Source organism: Mus caroli, chromosome 9, assembly GCF_900094665.2.
Source record: "Mus caroli chromosome 9, CAROLI_EIJ_v1.1, whole genome shotgun sequence".
Lineage (NCBI taxonomy): Eukaryota > Metazoa > Chordata > Mammalia > Rodentia > Muridae > Mus > Mus caroli.
The window spans coordinates 17,484,513-17,503,562 of record NC_034578.1 but is presented as its reverse complement, the minus strand read 5'-3'; the positions used below and the strand labels follow the sequence as shown (position 1 = coordinate 17,503,562).

The 19,050-nt window shown below is 49.6% G+C and overlaps 1 protein-coding gene across 16 annotated transcripts in view; it reads right to left on the bottom strand.

Moving 5' to 3' along the window:
* The window catches only part of Dnm2 (dynamin 2), an 82,585-nt gene that overhangs the window by 17,733 nt on the left and 45,802 nt on the right, over window positions 1-19,050 (bottom strand). For 6 of the 16 annotated variants that reach the window (XM_029481333.1, XM_021171781.2, XM_021171776.2 and 3 more), the window contains exons 5-12: window positions 17,543-17,641; window positions 15,766-15,926; window positions 13,539-13,681; window positions 11,631-11,766; window positions 9,864-9,931; window positions 7,684-7,822; window positions 6,795-6,881; window positions 2,398-2,468 (exon numbers count right to left, since the gene is read on the bottom strand). In XM_029481333.1, the coding sequence (XP_029337193.1) occupies window positions 2,398-2,468; window positions 6,795-6,881; window positions 7,684-7,822; window positions 9,864-9,931; window positions 11,631-11,766; window positions 13,539-13,681; window positions 15,766-15,926; window positions 17,543-17,641 (904 nt within the window). Of the gene's footprint in view, window positions 1-1,166; window positions 1,197-2,397; window positions 2,469-6,794; window positions 6,882-7,683; window positions 7,823-9,171; window positions 9,311-9,863; window positions 9,932-11,630; window positions 11,767-13,538; window positions 13,682-15,765; window positions 15,927-17,542; window positions 17,642-19,050 lie in introns of all 16 variants that reach the window. The other 10 variants (XM_021171782.2, XM_021171783.2, XM_021171774.2 and 7 more) reach the window with 3 other exon arrangements.

Sequence of the window (19,050 nt, the reverse complement as noted above, 5' to 3'; positions counted from 1 at the left end):
CAGTGGAGGCTAAGGGAGGAGGAGCAGAGTCTGTGCCTAGGCTGGGCCACCTCAGGAGTTCAAGTAGCCTAAACAGAGAGACTAGGAAGCAGCAACAAAGCTTCAGTCAGTTGCTAGAAAGGCGGTGAGTGTTTGGAGGAGACGGGCTCTTTATTGGAGACTGGTAAGGACCACATAGACGCCCACCTAGTGCTCTTCTGACAGCACTCTCCCAGGGCTCGGCATTTATCTTTATGTTTTTGGAGGGCGTAGCATTGTGCACATGGGAATCTAACTAGGCATGCAGCTTAGACAGCAAGCACCTTTACCTGCTAAACCATCTAATCGCCCTATTTATTTATTTATTTATTTATTTATTTATTTATTTATTTATTTTTTGAGGGAGGGAGGGTTTCCTGTGTTCCTGACTGGCTTCTACTTCAGATATATAACCAAAGATAACTTTGGACCAATTGTGCTGTTTCTATCTCTCTTCCAGTGGGCTATCACACCCCTTTGATTTGGTGCTAGACTTCATGCATGCTAAGCAAGTGCTCTACCAACTATGCCACGGCAGCAGCCATCATGGGGCGTTTCCTTTAGGCCCTGTGTATAATGAGCCATCCTGAAGAAGGTGAGACTAAGCTAAGCCATCATTCACAGTATAGTGACAAGGGCCCAGATGTGCTACATAAGTGCTACATGGCTCCCTCAAACAGCAGCCAAGATGGTGATGGCCCTAACTAGAGACTCTGGTGCCATGGCAGGGGATCTAAACTCTTCTGCTCAGGCGTCAGGGCCTACCTGATGAGGGGCATGGTCACCAGCTGTTGTCTCCATCCTGCCTTACTGGCTGGCGTCCTGCCTATTGGTCTCCCTGTCCAGTGCCAGCTCCCTGCAGTCCCCTGTCAGCCACTGCATGATTTCTTTGTGACGGTCTCCCCAGTGCTCATCCCTCAGGCTGCTGTGCCACTGTCCACTACTCCCCAGTCTGTGTGCCCTATACGGCAGGCTCTATGGTGTCTTACCCAGAGTCCTCTTCACAAGGCCTGGCTGGGGCCCTGGTTGAGAGAATGGCTGTTGTAATTCAAGGGCTTCTGGAACATCCCCCACAGGTTTGAGGCTCCCCAGGGAGGACACCCCGGGTCACACACCAGGGAAAAAGGCACACAGCAGGCAATACCCACCCTGTGACCAGCTCCTCAGTATAGAAACAGCTGGGTAAGTGGGAAGGCCCCGGAATCCAGAGAAAGAAGTGGAGTGGTCAAAGGAAAAACAGGAGAGATTGTGAGAAGGAACTGTGGATGAAGTGTGAGAAGCAGACACATTGAGGTGAGGAAACTGAAAGCAACCAATGGGGGCCACTCTGCTGCCCATGCAGGGCTGGGAGAGCAGGGCTTAAACAGGCTGCCTTCCCCAGCCCCCAATGCAGCCCACCCCAGGGAAGAAATCACCCAGCTAAGGGCCCTAGGCTACATGTGCTCAGGGGGGCTTCTGATCGACCAGTCAGTCATTCACTTCATTCACTGCCATGTGCCCGCTCAGAGCTCATGGTTCACCAGGTCTGCCCAGAGACAATAGACAGTTCAGCCTTGTGCCCACAAGGCCCTCCCACTTAGCAAGTCTCTAAAACCCGAAGGTCAGGCCCCATAGCCACCCTCTGGACTTCCAAGAGCCTTGAGCGGACTGAGTCTTAACAGTCTATCTTTACACATGGACTTCCTGTGGACAAGTGGACCTGGCCTGAATTGTGTACTGCTCCAGCAAGGGACCTGGCACGAAAGGACATCAGTAGTATAGATGGACACAAGGGTCTGTCTTTTGGTGCCTGGTGGTATCCTATTGTCCAAAGCTAAGAAAACCTGCATGAGCCACCAGAACACCCCCAGTGGCACCCAAGTTTGCCCAGCTGGTCCAGAGCTTATGGCTGACCCAGGACCAATACAATCAGGTGTGGTATCTGTTGTTTTGGTCCTGTGGTCTAATCCAGGGTCTTGTGCATGCTAGCCAAATGCTAACAATGGAAACAACCCACTCCAAGGTTCTGGTTTTAAGTCTACAGTACGTATGTATCTGTGTACAGTGTGTGAAAGGCAGAGCCCGCACAGTGCTCCAGCTGTGAAAAGCTCTAAGAAGTCATGCAGAGTATGAACCTGGCTGGCCTCCTCTTCCCTGAGAATGGCCACAGAGTACACACTTTGTCCCTGAGATGTCCATAGACAACATACTAGGTGAGGACACTGTGACAGAAGTCACAGTTAGCACAGAAAGCGCCAAGGCACTCTCAAATGGCTCTACCCTTTGCACAGAAAGCGCCAAGGCACTCTCAAATGGCTCTACCCTTTGCCCAGCATCCCCAGCAGATGGATGAACACTCTGGTCTTGGTGCTGCCCCTCTGACAATGGCTGTATACGTACTTGGCAAATCCAATGAAGTCTTCATGGTTTGTGTTGATGTAGGACTGCTCAATGTCAATCAGAAGAAGAATCTAGAGGAAAGTAGGGGTGTGTGACTACAGTGTACAGAACAGCAAGGAAGGCACAGTACTCTATGTATGTGTACACACACACACACACACAGCAGAGGGCAGCAGACATAACTGGTGCATCCCCCAGCTCTCCCAGACAGGATGTAGCAGGAAGGCTAAATCACCAGGACAAGGGGAGATCTGCAGGTGGAAAAGAGCCACACAGGAAGGCTGGGATAAGGGGATAGTGCCTGGTAGCTCAATGTGGTGGGCATGGGTACTGCCTTGGGGCTGATCACGAGAGGTGCTGTCTTCCTTGGGCCACGGCCTGACCTGTGACCTGGGGCCTAATGTTCCTAAGTTATGGAAGTGGATTGGAATTCATTCTCTTCTTTTTCTTTTTCTCTTTTTATTGGTACTGCCATTGTTGGGAGTCAGGATTTATAAATGTTAGGAGAGAGTTTTTCCACCACGTTGCACCTGAGCCAGCTTCAAATCACAGCGCATATGCCATCAGACTAGCCTTTGGGATCTCATCAGTTCACATGCACGCATGCATGCACACCCACATGACAACATATGTGTATATTATACAGATACTCTCCCAGCTGCATTCTGAGTTCAAGCCAGCATCACCTGATGTGTGGCTTTCCTTTCTTTCCTTCCTTTTTTTTTTTTTGAAGACAGGATTTCTCTGTGTAGCCCTGGCTATCTTGAACTCAGAGATCCGCCTGCCTCTGCCTCCCAAGTGCTGGGATTAATGATGTGCACCAACATGCCTGGCTTATGTGTGGCTCTGTTTTCAAACATACTAATGTAAAATTAAGAGTATGGCTGAGGGCTGGAGAGAGGGCTCAGTGGTTACAAGCATCTGTTGTTCATCCAGAGGCCCCGAGTTCAATTCCCAGTTCCCACATGGTGGCTCCCACCTGTCTCCAACTCTGGTTCCAAGGGATATGATGCTCTCTTCTGGCCTCCACAAGCACCTGATATGCACGTAGCACACACACATTACATGCAGACAAAATATTCATTCCCATAAAAAAATCAATCAATCAATCTATCTATCTATCTATCTATCTATCTATCTATCTATCTATCTATCATCTGACATGGACACGGGTCTTCTCTGTGTAGCCCTGGCTATACTGGAACTTGCCGTAGACCATATACCTACATATGGTCCACCTGCTCAGAGATCCACCTGCTTCTGCCCTCCTGAGTGCTGGGATCAAAGGTGTGCACCACTATGCTTGTATGCTTGGCTAATAAATCTTAAAAAAAAAAAAAAAAAAAAAAAGATGGAACTCAGTCCCACACACACTAAAAGCCCGATCACCTCTGCAGGTGCCCCAGCAAGTGTGTACATGCCCATACCTGAGACAGCTGCACTCTCAAATCTGGCAGACAGAGATGCCGTTAGATAGTCCACTGCCAACCTCATTACAGCCCTGTCTGCTAGGATGCTAATGGTCCTAGTTTGCAAAGGCTGAAGTCGCTCCATGGACTCTACTGACTCAGGCAGCTTTCTACCCTAGTTCCTATTAACAACAGGCCAGGCTGCCTGGCAGAGGGGCTCTGGTTCCGCTGGCAAAGGTTTCTGCTGGCTCAAGGCCAGACACTCCCTGGTCAGTGTGTCTCTAGCTCCTCAGTGATAACCAAGACAATGTACACAGACCTAGGAGGTTGTTGGGGAGGGCGGGGTGTTGTACAGAGTCCCTGAAGCTGGCTCTGTGAGGCCACAGCTCTGCTGTGAAGCCTGGTAGTGTCCACAGGGGATCCCAGAGGCTGTGTGCACAGGAAGAGCAGCAGCAGCCTCAGGAGCAGTGATGGAAACAAGCAGAAGTGTTCATTTCGGTGGTGTATTGTTTTGACTTTCTGTTTGTTTTCTGGGGACAGGGTTTCCCAGAGCCCAGGACAGCTGAGAAAGACCTTCACCTCCTGATCCTCAGGCTGCCTCTGCGTCCTGAGCAAGCTCAAGTGCACCATCAGTGAAAGGTTCCTGAGGGCGGGAATAGAACCCGGGCTATGTGGATGACAGAAGCACTCTGTCCTTGTTTTATTTTGAGACAGTCTCATAATATAACCCAGTCTGTCCAGCCTTGAATTCTTGCTCATCCTATTTCAGTCTCTCCATACTGTGATGACAGGCCCCTGCATCAAACCCATATCTCCTAGGCCATGGGGTTACAGAGTGTCTAAGAGGTCCAGTACTAAATGCAGGCTTAAAGTCAAAGGAGCCAGTTTTTTCACCATGGCAGGCCCAATATGAACACTTGTAGTAATTTAGATTTAAGCACCTGTAATGAGACCCTATAATTAGATTTAATATTTTTATTCTATATGTACAAGGCCTGCATATATCACATTGTGCGTGCGTAGTGCTTACAACACTAGAAGTAAGTATGGGAGCTCCTGGAACTGAAGTCCTAGATGATTGTGAGTTAACATGGGAGTGCTGGGAACACAATCAAGGTCCACCGAGGAGGCCTGGCTCCAGCTCCCCTCCTGAAGGGTTAGTGACAGCCCAGGGTATGGAAGTGCAAGGCTCCAGATGCCCTAGCACTTCTCCAGCAGGTAGGGGCAGCTCTAAAGCGATACAGTAGATTCACAGTAGAAAATGTCCCAACAATGGAGAAAGTCACACTGCCACCATAGGTGACACATGGCCCTCAACACTGGGTCAGAGTTGGAAATCACAGTCTCCCCGAAGCACTATGGAGAAAGGCCTGGCAAAGAACAGAACACCTTGGTCTTGAGAAAATGAACAAAGATTTAGTTGCATGCATAGAACAATCTAATCTGTAGTTGCACAAAGACATTAATGCACCTGAACAATCATGGTGGAAGACTTCTCAATGCATCATGGGGAGGCCAGGATACAGGTTGGTGGCCACAGATAATAATAATTCGTTTTTTTCTTTCTCTCTTTTTTTGGGAAGGTGGTGGTAGGCGACACAGTCTCATGTAGCCCAGGCTGGCCTTGAACTCAGTTATGTAGTCAAGGGATGACATGGAGTTTCGGGTCTTCCTGACTCTGCTCTGATGACAATTGTGCCTCACCACACCCTGTTGATAGGGTGCTGGAGGTGGAAACCAGGGCTTCGCATGCTAGGCAAGTGCTATACTAGCCTCGTCATGGTCCTAGGCCTCAGAATGGATCTGGAGCTGTTAAGATGGCTCAGCAGATAAAGACACTTGCTTGGAAGCCTGGTGAACTAAGCTTGACACCACCCCACACCACCCCCAGAACTTCTGCATAAAGAGAAGGCAAGAACCCTCCTCAGAGATGTTCTCTAGCCTCCACATGCATGCCATGGAAAACACACGTGAGATAAACAGCTGTAAACCACCAATCAAAGAAAATACATGGTGGAACTTGTGGCTCTAGCTGCATATATAGCATAGGATGGCCTAGTGGGCCATCAATGGGAGGAGAGGCCCTTGGTCTTGTGAAGGTTCTATGCACCAGTATAGGGGAATGTCAGGACCAGGAAGCAGGAATCGGTGGGTTGGGGAGCAGGTAGAGGGGGAGGGGATAGGGGATTTTCAGAGGAAACTAAGAAAGGGGATAACATTTGAAATGTAAATAAAGAAAATATCTAAAAAAAAAATCTAAAACCAAAACCAAAACCTCACAGTGTAAGCATGATTGGCGCATGCCTTTAATCCCAGCACTTGGAAGGCAGAGGCAAGTCGATTTCTGAGTTCGAGGCCAGCCTGGTCTACAGAGTGAGTTCCAGGATCACCAGGGCTACACAGAGAAACCCTGTCTCAAAAAACCAACCAACCAAACAAACAAAAATAAATAAATAAATAAATAAGTAACCTTATCTTATTCAAATGCTGATTTCTCTGTCCCCGTATCTGGTGGCAATCTGGACATGTACTGTAATGTCTATTCTAAGTATCTCTTGTCTCAATGTTGTGTGAATACAGTTGTCGGTTTATTCTCTGTTTTCTTAATAAAAGCTGATCTGCCAATGGCTGAGCACTGGAGAGTATATGGCTGGACTTCTGACCTCAGCCAGGGGAGGATAAAGAAAGAGAGGAGTCTCCGTGATGATCACCATAGGAACACATTGGAGCAGAGAGAGCCAGACCGATACCAAGATACAAGTACCTTGGAGACTATGGCTGGGAGGCAGCCAGATCAGCTTCAAGGATTAGAAGAGATTAGTAACCACTCAGCTATTGTGTCATAGAGCTTGATTAAGGACATCATACAGTCTCTGACTAATTTATTTGGAAGGCAGGTTGAGTTAAAGTAAAATATCACTTCACAAAACTAAACTCTCAAAATTTGCTAGACATGAGCAAACAGGAAACAGAGAACTGGTACAATACCTGGTCCTTGGTTCTCCCTTCTCGCTCCCTGATGTAGGTGGTGACAATTCGCTCGGTCTCCTCTCGCAGCCGGGGGTAGGAACTCAGCTGGGGAGCAAGCAGAAGGGCTGAGCTGACAAGGTCTTCATTGCCAGGCCAGGGGAGGGGAGGGGAGGGGAGCCGGGAGACAAGGGCAGGCCAGTCAGGAGCATGTGGAGTAGGAAAGGCAAGAGGGTGCCGTGCATGCTGAGAGCCGCTTGCAAAGCCAGCGATTGGAGGTGGAAAGTGGCAGAGAGGGTGAGTGACACTTGCTACCCAGAGGTGCCAGGCAGCCCCCTCCCGCCCAGCACTAGGTACAGGCAGAACAAACTGATGGCCCTCACTGGGCATTCGAATGAGCATGGTGTCCTGCTCCAGGATAACAGGCACAGCATCGGGGTTGCTGAGCTCAGGGAACCCTTTGCTGGAAACTATACCCTGATCTCTGTGAATTTGGCAGCCATGTGGCCAATCCTCAGACTCTCTCCTTTTTATCTGGGGTAGTGAGTGACCCGAGCCACACTTTCCCCAGGAGGGGAAAGATGCTGCTAAATGCACCCTGATGCAGGAACACGCAAGAGGACACAGTGGTGGCAAGGGGTGACATCTAGGAGCGAGAATGGTTTCACAGATGTGACTGTGCTTGGACATGGCAAAGGCTTCCCCACTGGACCCCAAAACTGAGAGGGTGGGACGTGTGCGCTGTACCTCCCCCACTCAGCCTGCCACGCAAAGTTCCAGATGGCATAGGTGACCACTGTGCCCAGCAGGGGTCCCCTGTAGGCAGGGTTGTCCCAAGGCTCAGCGCTGACACCAATGAAGAGATGATAGGTGGGAATTGATGAGGGACAGGAGGAGCAAGACCTGTTACCTTCTCAGCACACTTTTTAATGACCGTGGCTAGCTCCGACACCACCAGGTCAACACACTTCAAACTCGGCTCTTTGAGTTTTACAAGCTGTTTTTTCACGATGGCTTCAAAGGCCATGTCGGGGGTGAAGAGCCCCGTCCTGGTCATGCGGAGGAGGGCGGGACGAGGTTGAGAGACACCCAGGGGTAGTGCAGGCCACACGCACAAATGCACACATAGGACGGGAGAGAAAGAGAGAAAGAGAAGAAAGGAGAATGAGCTGGTTAGTGCATACGCAGAAAAGCCTGCGCCCACATCTGTCCTGGAAGCAGCTTGGGATAAGCAAGGCCCGGGGGAGCATAGGCTGGCCTACAGCTCAAGGCTAAGCGCTACAGGACACTCTCAGCATAGGGCCAAAGGCATGTGAGAAATCTCAATCTCATGTCTCCTTGTCTGTAACAAGGGCCCCTTCAGTTTTTGAAATGGTCTTGTAGCACAGGCTAGCCTCCAACTTAGTATATATACTGAGGATGACCTCGAACTTCTACCTTCCTACTTCCAACTCCTGGATCCAGTTCTGGGATCACAGGTATGAGCCATCACATCTGGTCTATGGGATGCTAAGGATGGAACCCCAAGCTTTGTGCAGCCAGCCAAGCACTCTACAAACTCACCCTAACGCTAACCTCAGCCCTTGCTTGGCTGGCTTATTTTGCTCTGTTTCCCATTGGAGAAGCTGAGGAAGCAAATGGGGACTTTGCTCCAGTAGGACAGGCAGCTGAAGCAGGTGCTCTCTGCCCTTTCAGAGCTGACAATGTCAAGGTTGCACAAGCAGACGCCCTCTCCTTCCCCTCAAGCACTCGGCTGCTTGGCAGGAGTGTGCTGTCCCAGGATACAGTCCTCCCAGAGGAGCCTGGTGGGTTGGGCCAAATGGAGGCAGTTGCCCATGAAGAGTGGGCATGAAAGTCCTCACTGAAGACCATGAGGACTGAGTGTGGAGTTACCTGGGAGGGGTGGGGATGGAACAAGGACAGCACAGGGCACAGTGAAGGCTAGCAGAGCCACACTGGAACCCAAGTAGCTCTGTGAAGCTGGGCACTAAGCTCTCAGTATGCCACCAGTGTTTATGTTCTTCCCAGTGCCATGGGAACAGAGAAGTGACCCGCTCCAAAGAAGCAGGCATTTGTCATTTGTCAAGGGGGATAACAGTGAAGCTTCAGGAGCCTTGGCCTCCAACAGCTGAAGAGGAATACCCAATCTGCTTCCCTAGCAAGCAGCAAAGCAACACAGCCAGATGACATCCCCATTCCACCATATGCATGCTGGGCTTGGTATCAGGATCCCAGGAGACCTGTCACCAGTCTAGCTGGTTCTAAGAAGCCCAGCATTCCCCCACCCCCTCCTGAGTGGGTCCAGACTGACACGGTCCCATCCCTGTAGGATTCTTGGAAATGAGGTAACCTGGGGCCTGATACCAAGCCTGCGGCCCCGCGTCTGCAGGTGTGGTACCTTGCTGGTGCACTGCCTAACTGTACTGATTAGCTCCTGGATAACCAGGTCCACGCATTTCAGACAGGGCTCTTTCAGCTTGACCACCTGCTTTTTCACAATGGCCTCGAACGCCAAATCCGGCGTGAAGAGCCCAGTTCTAAAAACGTCCAGACCCAGTGGGGAAGCAGGGAGAGATAAGTCAGAGAGAAACAAAGGGTGTGGTCAGCAACTTTCTAAACATTGCTAGGTCCCTGACAAGGAAAACTATCCCATTAAAGCTGGGGGGTAGGATACCAGAGAGTCCCCAACTGGGGAGCCCTCAGGGTAACCCAAGGATCTTGGGATGCTAGAGAACAGGGTACACTTCATTGATTGCAATTAAGGAGGGGACACCAGGAGGCCCACAAGTGACCCATGATGACATGGGGCCTGTGGGCATGACTCAAGTCTGGTTCCACCCAACCTCTGGTCACTATAGATCTCACAGAATAAGGTCATGTATCCTAGGAGACACAAGTAGTCAAGAGACCTAGGACAGCCACAGAGCCAAAACACACACACTTTCTCTGTCCTTGAAGACTAAGATGTTTATACAGTTCTGAAAACTATCCATGAACCTTCTAAAGGCCTCACTAGCCAGGGACTCCGAAGGTTGGGGGGCCCACATGAATGGACAGGAAGAGAACATGGGAATTCCCCATGGAACTTGCCTGACTCCGTGGATGTTCTTAATAGCATAGCTGATCTCTCTTCGTAGATCTTTCTCATCAAACTCCATCTGAGAAGAAACCAACCACACGTGGAGCCACGCCCAGGGTACCTCACAGCAGGAACAGTGGATAGCTCTGTTTCTATTCACGAGTATATTTCACAAAGATGACGTAGCAAGCTCAAACTTAGAAACAACTGAAGGTCACAGAGATGGCTCAGTAGGTTAGCATATCTGCCACTAAGCCTGCAGACCTGAGTGCATCTGGGCGTACTGGACTGCAGAGATGGCTGCATCTGGGCATACTGGACTGCAGAGATGGCTTAGCAGTTAAGAGCACTGGCTGCTTTGGCAAAGGACTCAGGTTCAGTTCCCAGCACTCACATAATGGCTCACTAAGTCCATAACTCCATTCCCTGGGATCTGGCGCCTTCTTGTGGTCACTGTAGGCAGTTGGGCATGTACATAGTACACACAGCATACACGAGGCAAAATGTTCATAAACATAAGTAAAACACTAAACTTTCCAGCCAGCAGACCTAACCTACTAGTACTGTTCCCCGTTCCAGGGAGGTGAGACATCCTGTCTAAGAAAATAAGGCTAAGCCAGGCTGCGGTTCTCATGCTGGCCAGATGCTTGCCACATATGTGTGGAGCTCTCTCTGGGCCCTACCCACAACACAGGCAAACTGATGTGCTGACATTCACTCACCTGTAATCCTACCATAAAGGGTAGAGGGTCAAGATCAAGCATGACTACACAGCCAACATGGGTTACAATGAGACCTTGCTTTAAAAATAAGTGCTTAGTGGCTGGGTGGCAGAGGCGGTGCACACCTTTACTCTCAGTACTCAGGAGGCACAGGCAAGCCGACTCTAGGTTTGAGGCCAGCCTGGTCTACAGAGTGAGTTCCAGGACAGCCAGGGTTAACACAGAGAAGCCAGTGAGGGGGCACTGCAGGCTGTTCTCTGATCTCCACATACAAACACCTATGAGGTGAGAGCCACGGCCTCAAAGGAAAGGACACAAAGACAGTTTGCTTTACTTTTCTGTTTTGTTTTAGTTTCAGTTTTTGAGACAGGCTCTTTTGTAGGCCATGTTATCTTCAAACTCAGTCTCCTCCTGCCTCAACTCACACCAACTCTGCAGTTACTGGTGTAAGCCTAACATTGTGCACGTTTTTTTTGTTTTTTTAAGATTGATTTATTATTATATCTAAGTACACTGTAGCTGTCTTCAGATGCATCAGAAGAGGGCATCAGATCTCATTACAGATGGTTGTGAGCCACCATGTGGTTGCCGGAATTCGAACTCAGGACTTTCGGAAGAGCAGTAGGTGCTCTTAACCACTGAGCCATCTCTCCAGTCCCCTGTGCACGGTTTTTAAAGTTACATTTGTGTGTGTTGTCAGTGCCTGTGTATGTGGAGGTCAGAGGACAACCTGCAGTTGGCTCTGTGCTTCTGCCTGCAGATCAAACTCAGGCAGTCGGGCAGAGCAGAGGGTACCTGCTGGGCTATCTCATTGGCCCTCATGTATCTTTCTTCCCTCCACCAGTGAAAGAAACATGGACTTTCCTACTGTTCGGCTCAGAGCTTCTAAGTTATGAGATCTGGGAAGGTGGGGACATGTCCTTCAGACCAAATTTGCTGACAGCAGCCTCTGACAGGATGCAGGAACTTGTAACATCATGGTTTTTAAGAATTTTTAAGGCCAAGACAGAGACCAAGCATGAGGGTGTCTGACTCAACTCCAGGCTGAACACCTACCTTTACCAGCTCAAAGGGAAAGCGCTCATGAAAGATGCGATTGATGCGGGCTCCGCCAGACAACTCCAGTGTGTCTACCTGATCTCCCGAGCCTTCAATTCGCTTCTCAAAGTCCACTCCAAACTGCTGAACCATCCTTTAAGAAAGAAAAGGCAAAAGGTCAAGACAGAGTTTTCTGCAGAGCCCTGTAATTACATGAATCAGGAGATAAGCTCTGCATCTTACAAAGGCTTTAAGTTACATTTATGTATTGGAGGGAGGCATGCCACAGTCTATGAGTGGGGTCAGAGGGAACTTATGGGACTCAGTTCTCTCCTGTTACCAGGTGCATCTTGGGGATAAAACTCAGGCTATCTTGGCAACAAGCCTGTTTACTGGCTGGGCCACCTTGTCAGTCCTGTGGCTCATTTTCATGGGATTGTTGTATTTGAATACAGGTATTGCTGTGTAACCCCAACTGGCTTTCAACTACAGACCCTTCTGTCTGGGCCTTCCATGCTAGCATTACAGGCATGTATGCCACCATGTTTGGCCATTTTTCTTTCCTTTTAAATATCACTGTTTAACAGCCAATGTACCAAGTATCAAAGCTACTTTGGTAAGTGCTGGACACTATCCTGGTTGTTCTCAAGACCTCAATAGATCTGTTAATGCTAAAATTCTAGATGGAATTCTAAGGGCACAGCCATGCAGTCCTTCCCCAGGTCTCAACTTGATTGACTGCATGGCTGTCTGTCAAGGCAGCTGCTCCAGACCGGCCGAGGAGCATCCTTACTTTCCGCTACCTCTCTACCTCAGTCCCACAGAGCACCACCATGGCAGGCTGGGAAATCTTGACTCAGTGGTTCTGTACTGTGAGGCTCAGCTTGCATCTGTGCAGAGCAGGCTGACAGGGTGAGCACCAGAGAGCTTGGCAACCACAAAAGGCATCAACAGTTCATGTAAGCATAACAAAAAAAAAAAAAAAGAAAAAAGAAAAAGAACATATTTTGGGGTAGGTGTGGTCCTGGGATGGCTCAGTGTGTAAAGGTACTTCTCACTGAGTCTGAGGGCCAAGATGCTTGATCTCTTGGAACTAAATGATGCAAGGAAGGAAGGGACTCCCAAATGCCTACCAAGTGGCTGAAGTTTGCACCAGGCCACCAACCCAGTTGATCATAATATATTTGCTTGCTCTCTCTTTTTTCTTTCTTTTTTTTTCTTTTTTTTCATTTAAACAGTGTCTTGTTTTTTTTCTCTCTCTCTCTCTTGTGTGTGTGTGTGTGTGTGTGCAGGAAAGAAGTGACTGTTCACTGTCTTTAAATCTCTCTCTACTTTACTGAATTTCTCCCTGAAGGCAGAGCTCAGTCTGTCTCCCGAGACTGGATCTCCCCGTGACCCACTGGATCACGGGTGCACACCCTCAGGCTTGGAGGAAGGGATTCTCTCCTTGTGCTAGGTCAGGAGATGGAGCTCGGACCCTCGACTTTAACTTGCTCATCCACGTTCTCAGCTCAGCAAGTTTTGATCTATCTTCCTGCCACCACCTCCTAAGGCCCAGGATGGCAGGCTTAGATAACATACCTTGTTCAGCTGTGTCCAACTTTAGTGCTACAGGCCACAGGACTACAGCAATGAATGAGGTACAACACACAATGGCAACTTACTAAAACACTGTGATTAACACACAATGGCAACTTACTAAAATGCTGGGATTAACACACAATGGTAACTTGTTGAAACAATGTGACTTTTCCCTGTTTTTTGTAATGCAGGTACACAGTTTCAGGGCATGAACCTTACAGATGACAGTGTCATGTTAAATGTCTAGAGACTGGACCCCACACTCTCAGGGGCAGGGTAGGACAAGGGCCTGAATGGAGAGCAGGATGACTGGGCCAGGCAAGGGGAAGGGGAGTGAGTACGCACTGCAGCAGGGCTTTGGTCTTGCGCGTGGGGTCATCAGGCCGGAAATTCTTGTACTCTTCCACTTCCTTCTCCAGGGACAGCAGTTGGCTCTGCAGCTTGCTGCGCAGGGTTGGCAGTGACTCTCGGATGTGGTTGGTCAGTTGCTGTAGAAAAGATAAGGGTCAGACAGGGTACCACAGGCCCAGAGGCCCGGAAAGAACACAATCCGCCCTCAGGCTGGAGTACTCAGGCTGGAGTGCAATCCAAAGAGAGCCACAAACCTACAGACAAATCATTGAGGAGATGGGGGTAGAAGCTGGAACAAGCGGAGCAGAGAGCCTGTAGCAGATGTCAGTTGACATCCAAGGATGGGCATGGTGGGACCAGTGTGCAGGCCTGGGAAGGCCCTGCTAGCTCCAAGACCCAATGGTGTCCCCTAAACCAATGCACACACCTGGGATGGCCCTCTAACTAAGACTCAAAGGTATATGCTTTGAGCAGGATGTGGGGCCACATCTGCAGGGAGATGGGAGTGGGGGACAGAGCAAGAGCCCCACTGCATAGCAGGTGGATTCCCAGCAGGGAAAAGAAAGATTCTGAACACACCAGTGCTAGAGGAGAACAGTGCAGAGGCTCCGGCCTGTGATGAGCCCCAAGTCTGTGGGAGCCAGGTTGTTCTGTTGACCTTTTAAAATTCTTATTTACTTCTGTGAGTACATGTGTTGGAGTTGGGGAGTAAGTGTACATGTTAGGGTGCCTCGGTGGAGGTCAGAGAACATGGAGTCTACTGTCTCCTTCTACCATTCCTTTAGTTTGGGGATTGAAATGAAGTCCTCAGGCCTGAGCAGCAGGTGGCTGAGCCACCTATGGACCACATCGCTGAGCTCACAAAGTGGAAGATCACAAACAACCAATGCTCCACAGAGTACCTCTTAATTCAGGGGGGCCAGCCAAGCTACACACCTCTGGTTCTCAATAGCCTCAGGCTCTGTGGAGGGTTTTCCTTCCTGCCCCTCCACACTTTGGCCAGGTCCAGTGGCCTCTGCTTTTAGCCCTTCGTTTTTTTTTGTTTTTTTAAAGATTTATTTTATTTTTTGTACATGAGTACACTGTCAGTGTCTTCAGACCCACCAGAAGAGGGTGTCAGATCCCATTACATGTGGTTGCTGGGAATTAAACTCAGGACCTCTGGAAGAGCAGTCAATGCTCTTAACCACTGAGCCATCTCTCCAGCCCCCTTTAGCCCTTCCTACAAGACACGCTGCCCAATGCCTGTTGCACCAGCTCTAGGGATGGTGCTCTCAGCTTCATTTTGCACTGACCCCCAGCCATAGCTAACACTTGAGGAATTCATCTGGTGGCTCATTTACCAGCTGGCTTTCCAGTGGACCTTCCCTAAGGACAATGGCCCTCGCCTCAGGTCCCAATCCATGAGCAAAGAGGTCTTTGCTGTTGTTTTTTGACTCAGGTAGACTCTTACTTATCCCACATCACATAGCTGAGAATGACTTTGACTTTCTGAGCTCCTGAGTACTGGGATAACAGTAGTACCACCACACTGGATTTATTCGGTACTGGAGATGAAGCCCAGGGCTTCCACATCCTAGGCCTGCACTCTACTGCTAAGTAACACTCCCACTGGGGGATTCTAGACAGGTGTTGTGCCACCAAGCCACACCCCCACACCCTCACTAGGGGGTTCTAGGCAGGCGCTCCAGTTTTCTCACTGTGTTGTCACTGTGAGTAAGAAGGCGTGGGGCACGTAGCAGTGGGTCGATACTGTTTACTCTATCCTGTCACACAAGGCATGTACCTTGTCCTGCACACACATGGCCTCACAGACCCCTACCCTAGGTAATATAATGGCAAGATGGACAAGAGAAAGAAGGAATGGGAAAGCCAGGCCAGGATTTGTGCTCAAAGGCTGCGCAGGGTTAGATTGCAGGAGTCCAGACTACAGCAACCTTCCATTTAGCTGTTGTCACCAGCCCTGACTGACCCTGCTACCACCTCAGCACTGTCTTCAGACTTCTGGGCATGTGACTGAATTGCTGTAGGGGTTTAAGGCATTAGTGACACTAATAAATCAAACATTCATAGTAGTACTGGCCTTCAACTCACCCAGCTCTCAACAGGTCTTCAATGGAAACCACTTGGGTTAGGAGTAACAAGATGCTGACAGCCTTGCTACTCACTGGAGACTGAGAACAGCACAAATCTACATGGTGGCCTCAAACCTCCGCTATACCTGGTTCAGGGTTTTCTGCAAGTGTGGGGTGCCCATGCGGTCAGCCATGTGCCGGTAGGCTGGGTGGGAGAGGAAGAATTTCCTCTCGGCTGCCAGGGCAGCCCGGATGTCCTTTTTGCCCTCGATGTCTTTCTGGCTTCGGTTAACCACGCCGATGTAGCCTGAAGAGAGAAGGTCAAGGTATGCATTACGCCAGGAAGGACATGGTGCTATGGGTTTGTCCTGAGCTGGCAAGGTGGAGACTAGAAACAGACTGGTCCAAAAATCACTCATGGGAGCTGGCACAGGGCAGCACTGAGCCAAACCAGGGGTGTGAATGGCATGAAAGGTAGCTGAGGAAAGCAGGGTGAACTTTAAGGGCAGCTATGAGTGAGCTGGAGGTGCAGTTCAACAGGGACTGCCCCGTGAGCACGTACACAGCCTGGCTTCCAGGATAGGCTGGGAGGAGAGCTGTGCAGTTAGGAGCTTGCTACTCATGCTGGTTAGTGTTTGCCATACTGCAAGCTACAGTCATCTAGAAGAGGAACCTTAACAGAGGAACTGCCTGCATCAGATTGTCCTGTAGGCATTTCCTTCACTAGTGAATGATGTGCGAGCACCAGCTCACGGCAGCCTGTGCTTCCCCTGGACTGGTGGTCCTGGGTGAGTAAGAAAGCAGGCTGAAGCTGGGCGCGGTGGCGCACACCTTTAATCCCAGCACTTGGGAGGCAGAGGCAGGCAGATTTCTGAGTTCGAGGCCAGCCTGGTCTACAGAGTAAGTTCCAGGACAGCCAGGGCTACACAGAGAAACTCTGTCTTGAAAACAAACAAACAAACAAACAAACAAACAAACAAACAAAAAAGTTGACTCCCTTTCTGGTCCTGCATTTCATGCCTCAGCCTCCACTAGCTAGGGAAGACTCAAGCAGCAGCAGTGTCTCTTTGTTTTGCTTTGTTTGGGAAGCTGAGGAATGAGCCTGGTTCCTTGCATATGCTGAGCAAGGGCTACCACTGTCGTGGCTATTCCTGGTTGTCAACTTGCCTATATCTGGAATGAACTACAATCCAGAATTGGAAGGCTCACCAGTGACCCTAATCTGGAGGCTGGGAGATAGAAGTTTCTGACCTGGATCTTGGTATGGAGATCTTAAGGCATAGTGGCTATGAATTCCAGAAGATTAAGACAGGGAGATCTCCGAGTTCAAGGTCATCTGGGATTAAAGGTATGGAGGCATACACCTTTAATCTTGGCTACACCTTCTGCTGCAGACCATATAAGGACACTGGAAGAAGGGAGTCTCTTGCTGTTTCACCTGCTTGCTGTGTGGGACTGAGCAACTGCTAGATCCTTGGACTTCCATTCACAGCTACTACTGAACCATTGTTGGGAATTGGACTGCAGACTGTAAGTCATCAATAAATTCCTTTACTATATAGAGACCATCCATAAGTTCTGTGACTCTAGAGAACCCCGACTAATAATACAACCACTGAGACTCATTTCCAGTACCTCAATTGATTTCTGATGAAACATTCTGTATTTGTTTGTTTGAAACAAGGTCTCATGTAGCCCAGGCTGACAGAGAACTTTCTATGTAGCCCAAAACGACCTGGAATTCCTGACCCCAACCCCACCTCCAGAGTGCTGGGATTACAGCAAGTACCGAGCACAAGTGTGGCTGCATACCTGCTTCTTAGTGTTCCAGAAAACAGCTGTAATGTAGAACCACTGTGTCCAGAGGAGAACCACAAAAGACACACCCCTGATCTGTGGCCCACCCCAGCCCTGTGTACGTACCTCTTCTCAAGGGCAGTAGCTTGTTTTCCAGGACATCCCTGGCGTCTGTGCCTTCATCCATCAAGTCTAGCTTGGTGATGACACCGATGGTCCGTAGGCCTGAAAGAGTCCAGAGGTCAGAAGGGATCATGATTAAGGGCCCTTGGGGCCCTCTCTACAGTCCAAGAGACAAGGGACAAGCCATGGTGTCTTTTGCCTGGACACCTGTTGGCAGAGTATAAAATGACAGTTACAGCTCCAGTGACAGAACACTGGTAAGCGCGTAAGAAGACCCCAGCAAAACCAATGAACATCACGGAAACTAGAATCCCCCCTGCCCATTCTCAACATCACACTTGAACCTGAGCAACCTGCTTCTTAGTGGGCCAGGGCTCCTTGTTACCTGGCCCAATTACTACTCCAAGGACCAGCCCAGCAAAGTTCTCCCCAAGTCAACCAGAGTTAGCACATCCCACAGCAAAGCCACACCACCAAATAAATCCACTGTGCTTCTCAGCCTCCCCTGCTCCCGGATCCCTAGTTTGGGGTCCTGACCACGGTTCACCCGAGCAGTTTATAAGATGAGCTTACAAGCCAGGGTAGAAGCCCACCTACTCCATGGACTTGCCTTAGCATTCAGAAACCCTAGGTTGACCCTGTGCCAGGTGAGGTGAGGAACACTTGCCAAGGAGCCTTTCCTAAGCATCTGGTTACACTGAGCCTGCAAGGTGTGCACCCTCAGCCCTCAGGAGGTAGACTCAGGAGGATCCCAAGTTTAAGGTCATCTCCCGCTAAACAGTTGAAGCCAATCTGGACCACAGAAGATCCTGCCTGCCTAACAAGAACCACCTGTTACATCAGGAACCCAGGCACCAGCTTGGACACACCTGTGAATGTGTCGCCTGTATGTTCCATGTGTGCAAGACACACAGAGGCTAATGGAGGCCCACAGAAGACTGGATCAACTTGGCCATCACAGGTGACTACCTTAGCTGGCACTAGTGTGAAGGGGGTGCACCTATAAGAATTCATAGTTGATAGGGAAGAGGCCACACTAGGGAGAGAATTGAGTGGGGAGGGGCCTGAGCCATGGTTGCCAAGGAAGCCATCTGCTGAGAAGAGAGACAGTGAGGGTGAGGAGAGGGTAACTGTACAATGGGGCCTGCCCACAGAGTTACACACTATCACTATAATATAAAGTAGGGCAAGGCATGGTGGCTTGCTGTAATCTTAACACTTGGGAGGGGGAGGCAGGTAGAATCTGATACTGGGACTGCCTTGGTCTACACAGTGAAGTCCAGGTAAGCCAGGGCTACATTCTGAAACCATGACTGAAAAATAAACAAAGAAAAGTTGCAGTCAACAAAAGCAATGACCACAGAGGCACAGACAGAAATAAGGAGAGACTGTCCACTTAAAAAATAAGTTTACTCCAACCAGTAAGAAGGACACATGCTCCACTATGTTCATAGCAGCCTTATTTATAATAGCCAGAAGCTGGAAAGAACCCAGATGCCCCTCAACAGAGG